Raw genomic sequence first — 11,964 nt, 5'->3', positions numbered from 1 at the left:
ATATGTAGTGATATAATAATAATATTTTGTGCAATATGTATATATATATGTATACATTATTATTATATGTATATTACAAAGATGGTATCTTCACATGTTATATTTATTTGTATGTATATCACAAAACAATATTGCTTTATTATTTTTTTCGTTCTACAGTTATTTTGTTTTTTTTTTTTTTCATGTTTATTTGAAAGATGATATGCTAAAATATCATATATATATATATATATATATATGATGTGGTTTTATCATTAATTATTTGTATACGAAATGTTTTTCTGATTTTAGAAAAGTTTATACAAATATATATATTTATAGATATTATTTTTTTTTAGAGTTTAAAATAATAATGAAATATATATTATGTATATTTATTCTTTGCGTTTAAATATACTAAAATGAATAGTAAAATATAATTTTTGTATTCATATTAAACATATCTTATATATTGTACCGTTATATATTTTTGTTTTCTATTAATAATTAAATTTTATTAATGAATTATGTACATTTCGTAAAAATATATAAAATAATATATATTATTTTACATATAAATTAAAATATTTATTGTTTTACATAAGTTGTACTATTTCGTTTTAAGAAGTGTTTAGTTTTATAACATGACGTCAATGTCTTTTTTTTTTTTTTTTTTTTTTTATATAAAAATATAGACATCTAATATGACAAACAATTCTATCAATTTATAATAAATGTTATTTATTAAAAGAAAATATTATAATGATCATTGTGGAAATAAAAGTTAACAAGTGAGCTTCCATTTTTTGGATGTATATCATATAAATATTGTCTAATAAAATGTGTGATCTATATATATACACAAAAATATATATATTATATTAGTTACATTATAAGATTTATATAAAATGTATATTTTACATTAAAGAAATATATTTTTCATGTTGAATTTATTGTGATTGAAAAAATTAAAAATATATTTTTGTTTTCAGAAATTATTATATATATATATATATAATATTTTATAGTTTATATAAAAATATATAATATTAAAATAGTTATAAAATATACAAAACATGTTGTCTACGTCAGACGTATTTTTATATATATGTTTCTTTTTTAAAAAAAAATAATTATTAAAAAAAATTATATATATTTTAGGTAAATATGCTAAAAAAACAAATTATTGAAAATATTATATAAGAATAATAAAAATAAAAGTTAAAAAATAATAAAGAAAAGTCTAAAACAATCTAAGTATTATATGATACTTTAATATTATTATTAAACAGTAATTTAATTGATATAATATATATATATTATTATTAAAAAACCACAAAAAGAAAAATAATAATTGATATTACATTTTTTTTTTTTTTTTTTTCTTTTTTATTTCAATATATTATATAATTAAGATGATTATTGTAAATAAATTTATAATTATACACTACATATTATATATATATATATATATATATATATATATATATATTATTTTTAAAGAAATATAAATTAAAACTGTATTGATTTTTCTATAATATAAACAATATTTGTATTATATGAAGATTGTTTGAGAAAAAAATAGAAAATTTGAATTATACTATAACAATATTTTTCAAATGGAATAATAATATATATACAAAGGAAAAAAAAAAAAAAAAAAAAAAAAAAAACCTTGAAGATAAAATTTATGTTCCGAATAAATAAAAAAAACATTTTGAATTATAATTATATATATATTTATTTATTAGAATTTATATAATACTTTTTAAAACATATACGAAATATATTAACAATATATATAATTAAGTTCATATATCTATTCCACTATGTATAAAATGGTGCAATTGTTATTATGTATTTAATAGAATTAATTTTTTATTTTTTTTAAATTTAAATATATATATATATATTTTTCAAAATAATATGATTATGGTTTCAATAAAGTTAATATGTATTATGAAATATGAAAAATATTTTATTTCAATTTATTATTTTTATAATTATTATTAGTTTATATAAAATATTTATATAAACATATAATGGATATTAAATTAAAACAATTAAAAATAGAAAAAAAAAAAAAAAACGTTTCAAATAAATTAAAAAAAAAAAAAGAAAAAATAATAGAACAAAATTAAAATACGTATTTTAATTAGCTTATTAATTATTATTATTTATTGTTATTTTTAATTATTATTTCTGATTATTATTTTAAAACGTTTTTAAATTGAGAAAAATTATTTTGCTAAAAATGTATTGTCTTATTTTTTATAATTCAATTTAATTTAATTTAATTTTTTTTTTTTTTTTTATTTTTTTATATTTTTGTAGCTGCACCGATATAAAAAAGAATGAAACGTTATATATATTTTTTAATTTTTAATGTTCTCATTTAAGTTTCTGTTTTATTTAATTTTATGTCATCTATTTCATGTTATTTTATGACATTTATTTTTTTAATTACATTACGTATTCTTTTGTATTAATTACATTACGTATTCATTAATATTAATTAAATTATTTGTTTTATTTGTATTAATTGAATTATTTATATTTTTTTGTATAAATTAAATTATTTATTTATATTAATTAAAAAATTAGGAAATATGCATAATTATGCATTATAATAAACGTAAAAGAAAATAAATATGGGAAAATTGACTTATATTTCATATTTATTATATATGTCCGTCCTTATATTTAGAATTCGTTTCATACAAAATATGTGAAATTATAAAAATGGTCATAATTGGTTTAGTTCAAATATATAAAATTAAAAAATTTGTCTAGACATAAAAAAATATTATTCAATTATATATATGTATAACATTTTATATATACTAATATATATTAACATATATATATATATATATAATATTTTTGTGTACTCTTTTTTGAATACGCTTTTTATTTTTTTTTATTTGTATTCTGGGTTATATATTTCTGTACTTTTTTTTTTAAAGATTAATCGTAATAATATTTGAGTACGCATTAATATGTAATTTGTACTAAAAATTATATACATGTAAAAATTAATAGTAAAAAATGGTTTCATTTCATAAAATATTTTTTTTCTTCCTAATATTCATTTTATATTTAAATGAAAAGGTAATATGTTCCATAAATGATAACGAAAATGACAATGAAACTGTAACTAGTAGTCACAATGTACAATATAATGATAATATCGAGCAGTTAAAATCGATGATTGGAAATGATGAACTACATAAAAATTTAACAATATTAGAAAAATTAATTTTAGAATCGTTAGAAAAGGATAAATTAAAATATCCTCTCCTTAAACAAGGAACAGAAGAATTAATCGATATATCGAAATTTCAAAAAAAAAATGTTAGCGATACGAACGATGAAACTTACGTTATACCAACACTCCAATCGACTTTTTATGATATGGTACAATACGAACATCTTATGAAAAAACAATTAATAGAAATTTACAATTCTGATATTTCAGATATAATTAAAAAAAAAATATTTATTGTAAGAACATTAAAAACAATAAAATTAATGCTTATACCATTAGATTCTTATAAACAAAATAATGATTTAAAAACTGCGCTCGAAGAATTAAATAATGTATTTACAGTCAATGGAGATCCACAGAGAAAAACTAGTCCAGTAGGGGATCACGAGAAATTTTTTACTAATTTATTAACACATGTAAGAGAAATGAAAGAAAATGAAGAGATACTAAAAAAACCTGAAATACCTATACTGGATGATAGCAAAATAGATGTAATGGATACAAATGATTTCTTTTTTACGACCAATTCCAATATAAATTTCATGGAAGCTTTAGATGATATAACTAATCAATACGGATTAGGTTTGGTTAATCATTTGGGTCCTCATTTAATAGGTAATAAAATATATATATACATAAATATACATATATATATATCAACATATATACATATATATATATTTTTTTTTTATAGCTCTGGGACATTTTATTATATTAAAATTAGCATTAAAAAATTATAACAATTATTTCCAAGCAAAAAGTATAAAATTCTTTAGTTGGCAAAAAATATTAGAGTTCTCCATGTCTGATAGATTTAAGGTTCTTGACATGATGTGTGACCATGAATCCGTTTACTATTCCGAAAAGAAGAGAAGAAAAACGTACTTGAAAGTTGATCGATCACACACATCTATGGAATGTAATATTTTGGAATATCTAATACATTATTTTAATAAATATCAGTTAGAAATAATTAAAACTACTCAAGATACCGATTTTGATTTACATGGGATGATGGAACATAAATATATAAAAGATTATTTCTTTTCATTTATGTGTAATGATCCTAAAGAATGTATTATTTATCATACGAACCAATTTAAAAAAGAAGCAAACGAAGAAAATACTTTTCCTGAAGAACCCAATCGTGAAATCAGTGCATATAATATATATTTGAATTATTATTATTTCATGAAACGTTATAGTTCTTACGGAACAAAAAAAACATTATATGTCCATTTATTAAATTTAACTGGACTTTTAAGTAACAAAAAAAAAATATATATATACATGTATATGTATATATGTGTGTGTACATATTTATATGTATATATGTTTTTTTTTTTTTTTTTTTTAGATTATGATACAAGAGCGTATGTCACATCACTTTATTTACCAGGATATTATAACAGTAAGTATATATATATATATATATATATATATATGTATATGCATGTACACTTGTATATAAAATAAATGGCATAATATATTTTATTATTATTTTTTTTTTTAGCTGTCGAAATGTCATTTACTGAAGAGAAAGATTTTTCCAAACTTTTTGAAAACTTATTAAAATGTAAATAAAAATTAATAAATAAATAAATAAATATATATATATATATATATATATATACTTATACATATATATATAAATATATATACATATATATACATATATATTGATAGGTATTGAGAAATGTCATTTACATCAACCAAATACATTATCAAAAGATAGTAATTTCCTCAACGAGGTATCCAAATGCGATGTATGTAAAGGAGCATTTTTATATTCTAACAGTAATAAAAAAAAAATAAACACGTGGATATATACACATAAACACATACATATACACATATACATATATATTTATATATATATATATATATATTTTTAGTCAAATTTGATGATGTTCCTTCCATGGTACAGAAATTTTACGTATATTTAACTAAAGGTCTAAAAATACAAAAAGTCTCATCACTAATGAGAACGTTAGATATGTATCAAGAGTACAGTAATTTCTTATCTCATGATATTAATTGGTACACATTCTTATTTTTATTTCGAGTTACAAGTTTCAAAGGTAATACACCTATATACATACAAATATATATGTATATGTACATATGAATATACACACATATATGTACATATATATATATTAATTTATAGATATTCCCTACAAAAATATCGCTGAAGCAATGTATTTAAATATAAAAGACGAAGATTCATTTAACAGAACGGTCGTGACGAACTATTGGTTCCCTTCCCCTATAAAAAAATATTATACTTTATATGTTAGGAAACGTATTCCAAACAATTTGGTCGATGGTAACAAACAAATATATTTATAATCACTATATATACATATCCACACATATACATATATACACATATATATATACATATATACACACATATACACATATACATATATACATTTTCGCAGAACTGGAAAAATTAATGAAAGTTGGAACGTTAGAAAAAATGAAAAAAGCACTCACGTTTTTGGTCCATGTCAACTCTTTTCTCCAACTAGATTTTTTTCATCAATTGAATGAACCACCTCTAGGATTACCGCGATCTTATCCTTTATCTTTAATTCTCGAACATAAATTTAAAGATTGGATGATTAGTTCGCCCGCAGGGTTTTATTTTTCAAATTATCACAATCCATATATAAGAAAAGATTTACACGATAAAGTCTTGTCTCAGAAATTTGAACCACCAAAAATGAACCAGTGGAATAAAGTTTTGAAATCATTAATTGAATGTGCCTACGATATGTATTTTGATCAGCGACATGTGAAAAATTTATATAAATATCATAATATTTATAATATCAATAATAAATTAATGTTAATGCGAGACTCAATGGATTTGTACAAAACCCATTTTGACGAGGTGTTATTTTTTGCAGATATATTTAATATGAGAAAATATATGACTGCTACCCCAACATATAAAAAAGTAAAAGATCGTGTCTACCATACATTACACAGCATTATGGGAAATTCTGTCAATTTTTATAAATATGGTATTATTTATGGATTTAAAGTAAATAAAGATATATTGAAAGAAGTGGTGGACGAATTATATTCCATATATAATTTTAACACAGATATATTTTCTGACACTTCGTTCCTACAAACGGTTTATTTACTATTTAGAAGAATAGAAGAAACGTACAGGACACAGAGAAGAAACGACAAAATGGTAAAAACAATATATGTATATGTATGTATATATATTAGTATGTGTATGTATTTGTGTATATATGCATTTTTATATATGTATTTGTATTTATATATATGCTTATACGCATACCTAAAAACTATATATACACATCCACAAATACACACATACATACAAATATATATATATTTTTGTAGAGCGTGAATAACGTTTTTTTCATGAATGTTGCTAATAATTATTCGAAATTAAACAAAGACGAACGTGAACTGGAAATTCATAATTCTATGGCGTCGCGCTATTATGCGAAAACGATGTTTGCAGCATTTCAAATGTTGTTTTCCACAATGTTAAGCAACCATGCAGATCATCTGGACAAAGCGTATGGATTAAGTGAAAATATACAAGTAGCAACAAGTACGTCCGCATTTCTTACATTTGCATATGTGTATAACGGAAGTATCATGGATAGTATGACCAACAGTTTGTTGCCACCATATGCGAAAAAACCTATCACACAATTAAAATATGGGAAAACGTTCGTTTTCTCCAATTATTTTATGCTTGCATCCAAAATGTACGAAATGTTAAATTATAAAAATTTAAGTCTTTTATGTGAATACCAGGCCGTGGCAAGTGCGAATTTTTACTCTGCTAAAAAAGTAGGACAATTTATTGGAAGAAAATTTTTACCCATCACAACCTATTTTCTATATCTCAGAATTTGTGGATCAATTGATTGGGTAAAAGGTGTGTGTAAGAAAATTAATACTGCTAACCATGATTGTAGTAAAGGGAGTGAGTGTGAGTTTGGAAGTCCTACGCCACAAAGTTTTTTCTTCAATGACTTTATGGCTCCTGAAGGAGCACGATATTTATTTTTTTATTTTTTCACGAATTTATACCTGGATGCAGGCAAATCGTTTCCTGGAGGGTTTGGTCCTGCAATAAAAGAACAAACACAACATGTTAGTGAAAAAACGTACGAACGCAAACCGTCCGTTCATAGTTTTAATAGAAATTTTTTCATGGAACTGACGAACGGGTTCATGTACGCGTTTTGTTTTTTCGCTGTTTATCCTTTGTATGCATATTATGAAAATATTCATTTTTATATTACGAGTAATTTCCGTTTCTTGGATCGATATTATACTGTATTCAATAAATATCTAATAAATTTTGTGAGAACCAAACTTAAAGAATATACAAGTGATATTCTGATAAAATACGAACGTGAAGCATACTTAAGTATGAAAAAATATGGGTATTTAGGTGAAGTTATTGCTTCAAGATTGTCGCCCAAAGATAAAATCATGAATTATTTGCACGAAACCAACGAGGAGACCATGAATAATTTAAGACGATACGATATGGAAAATGCTTTTAAAAACAAAATGGCTACTTATGTCGACGATTTTGCTTTTTTTGATGATTGTGGAAAAAACGAACAGTTTTTGAACGAAAGATGTGATTACTGCCCTGTGGTTGAAGAGGTGGAAGAGACAGAAATATTTACATCCGCTGGAGAAACAACGAAAGTAACAAAGTCACCCACTAGTACATATATTGATGTTGAAAAAATAGAAGAAACAGGTTCGGCAGATAGTGACGATGATGAAAAAGAATTTGATGAACCCGACGACGAATTAATGGTTGCAAGATTTCACTAAGAATATATATACATATGTTTATGAGTTTTACATATAACATTAGGATTTTATATTATGATTTAGGATTTGTATTTGATTAAAATATATATATGGTTTTTTTTTTTTTTTTTTTTTTTTTTTTTTGATTTGTTTCGATTATTTGTTTTGATTGTTTTTTTTTATTTTATTTTTTTTTTGTTTCTTTGATTTTATTTGGTTTGGTTTATTTGTTTTAATTTTTTGCTTTTATTTTTCGTTTGGTTGATTTATTTTAATATTTGTTTTTTTGTAAAATTATTTGTTAATAAAAATATTTGTTTTTATATATTTTTTCTTAAATGTTTTTTTTTCTTAACACTTTTTTTATTTGGTTAATTTGTTTTTCTTTATATTGGTTTTATTTTAATTATACAGAAGTTATATTTTTATTTATATTTTCATTCATATGTATGTTTTTATTGCAATATCATTAAACAAAAGAAATAAACTGTGTGAAATTGAATGAAAAATTATATTAGTCGTAGGTGTTATTCGTTAATATTTATTTTTTTTTATATATAAATGTATTTATATAATAAATAAAAATATATTTTGATCCTATTAAAAATAATACAAAATTATTGTTAAATATAACGCCCATATATATAATGAACAAATATAAATTTAATAATATCTATGTAGTTGTTACTTTATAATATTGAACGATCGGTTATTTATTGCCATATTATTACATAATGTATATTTTTAAAGTGTGATAAAAAATTTATTTTAACATATTTGTTATTAATTTATATAAATTATCAAATTTTTTTTTATGAAATTCTTTTTAAAATTATAAAAACAAAGAATATTTTGTACCTTAATGGTTTCTTTTCTTTTTTTCTTTATAAAATAAAATATAAATATATATATATTACATTATTTTTTATATAATATATATCTCCACAAAAAAAAATTAATTTATTATACACACATATATATATATATATATAATACAAATATTTCATCTTTAATAAAATTATTTGTGCATATCATATATGTAATGAAACACAAAATATAATTAAAATGTTTAACTATATTATTCAAAAAAACATAAATTAAAATTTATATAAAATATATATATATAATATTTGTAAATTATTATATGTCACTATACATAAATAAAAAAAAAAAAAATAATAAAATAATGTTCAAATCAATTTAATTAATGAATTAAAAACCATTATACTTTTTTTTTTTTTTTTTTTAAAATGAATTTTAATAAATATTTTTTTTAAAACACACAAACAAATTTAATATATATATATATATTATACGGATTAATTATTTTATTAAAATTAGGATTTATATATCTTCGGTCACATATATATCCAAGAAATATATCCAATTTTTATCATAATAAATTTTCATCACCACTATTTTCGAACGAATCCATATCATCCAAATAAGCATATCTATTAGTACCACTCATATCCATATTAGATCTAGGGATATCATCACTACTTATTTCTATAGAAAGGTTGGTATTCAACAATTTATGTGTAGTGTGGACGTTTTCCACAGGTATATTATTATCCGGTTTGTTTTTCCACTGGTTCAACGTATCACGTTGTATATTCCACTGGTTATTTCTATGCCTCTCTAACCATTTATCAAACAATTCTATTTGATTTAGTATAGGATCACCACTTATTGGTTTTGCAACTTTATTTGTTGTTGTATTTTTTGGATGTTTTGTTCCAAATAATTCGTTTTCTTTTCGTTTTAACAACTCATCATATATATCAATATGTTGATCATTATTTAACGAATCATTAATTAGATCAATTCCAGAATATTTGTCGTTTGATGTAACATATTTTGGATAATCTGTAGTATTAGTTCTAATATTTTTTGGTATATTCCAATTAATATTATAAGTAATATCTTGTCCAATATTATCAAGAAATCTATCTTGAATGGATGTAATAAAAGGTTTTTCTTCCATACTACTATCAACAATGTTAGTTTGTGTATCCATATAGATATTATCATCAATGGTATTTTCATTAGGTAAATCCTTTGGTATGATTTCTAAATATTGTGAAATAAAATCATGTTTCAATTGATTCCATTCCACATCTGTAAGTTTATTGATGGGTGTATCATTATTATCCTCCATATTATTATCAATATGTATATTTTCTGCATCATATGTTTTGCTTGGTTTCAAAACAACTTCAATTAAAGTTTTATATTTAGGTGATTTATATGGATATATATCATTGATATCAATCTCTTCATATTCACTTTCAGAAGATGAAGTAATATCAGATGTATCAGTTGTTACCACATAGTTATCACTATCATTATCATTTTCCACATATATGTATGTTCGTCCAGCGTAACGGTCACTTTTGTATGGTATGTATCTATTCGTTGATGTTTTTGTCGGCATCGCCTCATCATTTTGGGGTATATTAAGCACACGAAAAATATCCGTAGGTGCAGTTGGTGTTTTTTTCTACAAAAAAAAAATATATGTATATGTAGGTTTAGATATATATATATGTATATGTGTGTGGGTTTAGGTATATATGTATTGGGATATATATATGTATGTTTGGGTATATATATATATGTATGTATGTAAATAAATATAGGTAATTTTTTTTTTTTTTTTCATTTTTTATTTTAACTTCATTTTTCTATCATAAAATTTCTCATATTTTTATTTTAACTGAATTTTTTTCTCATTATTTTTATTTAAATGAATTGTTTTTATATTTTTTTTGATAAAATTTATCATTTTGTATTTTAGCTGCATTTTTCATTTCATCATTTTTATTTTAATGATTTTTACATTTATTTTTTTTGATAAAATTTCTCATTTTTTAACTAAATTCTTTTTTATATTTTTATTTAACTAAATTTTATTTTCAATTTTTTTCTAATAAAATTTCACATTTTTTATTTTAACTAAATTTTTTTATATATATATATATATTTTTTTTTTTTTTTTTTTTTTTTTTTTATTAAATTATTTTTTCAATTGTTTTTTTTCTAAGTGAATTTTTTTTTTATATTTTAACTCAATTTTATTTTTATTTAAAAAAATTTTCATTTTTATTTTTATTTTGAAATGTGTGAAATTTTTTTTTCTCTCTTATTTTTTAATATATTCTTTTTTTTTTTTCTATGTTAATAATATTTTTTTTTCATTATTTTAACTTTATTCTATATATATATAATTTATTTCTCTTCATATATATATTAAAACACAAAAAAAACCCACATATACATATACACATACACATATACCACACGTATATATACCACCCATATATACCACCCATATATACCACCACACGTATATATATATAACCACCACATGTATATATATACCACCACATATACCCCGCCCACGAAGATGTATATCCCCAGGGGGAGGGGGGCGCACAAATATTTATAAATATATATTTTGAATATATATATACATATACATATATGCACAATATAGGAACATATATGCATATATATACGCTTATATGTATATATAATGTGTATATATATGCGTTTATGTTTCTATATCATGTATATATGTATATGTATATATATATCCAAAATATATATATTTAGAGATATTTGTGTGTCCGGATATATATCTTCGTGGGGTATGTATATGTGTGGGGTATATATATATATGTGGGGTATATATGTGTAGGGGGTATATATATGTGTGGTGATATATGTGTTGGGTTTTATATATGTGTGAGTGGGGTATATATGTGTTGGGTTTTATATATAAATATATATAGGTTTTGGTATAATTATGTATGTATTGGTATATTTATTTATATATATAGATATATTTTTTTTTTCTTATTTTTTATTTTAAC

General features: G+C 21.2%; 2 protein-coding genes across 2 annotated transcripts; one reads left to right on the top strand and one right to left on the bottom strand.

Annotated features, from left to right (window-relative positions):
• Positions 1-3,027: 3,027 nt before the first annotated feature.
• PADL01_0033400 (cytoadherence linked asexual protein 3.1, putative) lies at positions 3,028-8,107 on the top strand (the record flags this gene model as incomplete). The annotated part of the gene is made up of 9 exons (XM_028680570.1): positions 3,028-3,862; positions 3,942-4,511; positions 4,605-4,658; positions 4,761-4,823; positions 4,934-5,044; positions 5,143-5,328; positions 5,418-5,576; positions 5,695-6,461; positions 6,638-8,107. The coding sequence occupies 9 exons, from the start codon at positions 3,028-3,030 to the stop codon at positions 8,105-8,107; spliced, it is 4,215 nt and encodes a 1,404-aa protein (XP_028541348.1).
• Positions 8,108-9,479: 1,372 nt separating this feature from the next.
• Positions 9,480-10,523, bottom strand: PADL01_0033300 (erythrocyte membrane protein 1, PfEMP1, putative; the record flags this gene model as incomplete). Its single annotated transcript, XM_028680569.1, has 1 exon — positions 9,480-10,523. One exon carries the CDS (start codon positions 10,521-10,523, stop codon positions 9,480-9,482), a length of 1,044 nt encoding a protein of 347 aa, XP_028541347.1.
• Positions 10,524-11,964: the final 1,441 nt, after the last annotated feature.

This window comes from Plasmodium sp. gorilla clade G2, assembly GCF_900097015.1.
Source record: "Plasmodium sp. gorilla clade G2 genome assembly, contig: PADLG01_00_55, whole genome shotgun sequence".
NCBI classification, from domain to species: Eukaryota; Apicomplexa; class Aconoidasida; order Haemosporida; family Plasmodiidae; genus Plasmodium; species Plasmodium adleri (nom. inval.).
This window is presented reverse-complemented; position numbering and strand designations above follow the sequence as displayed.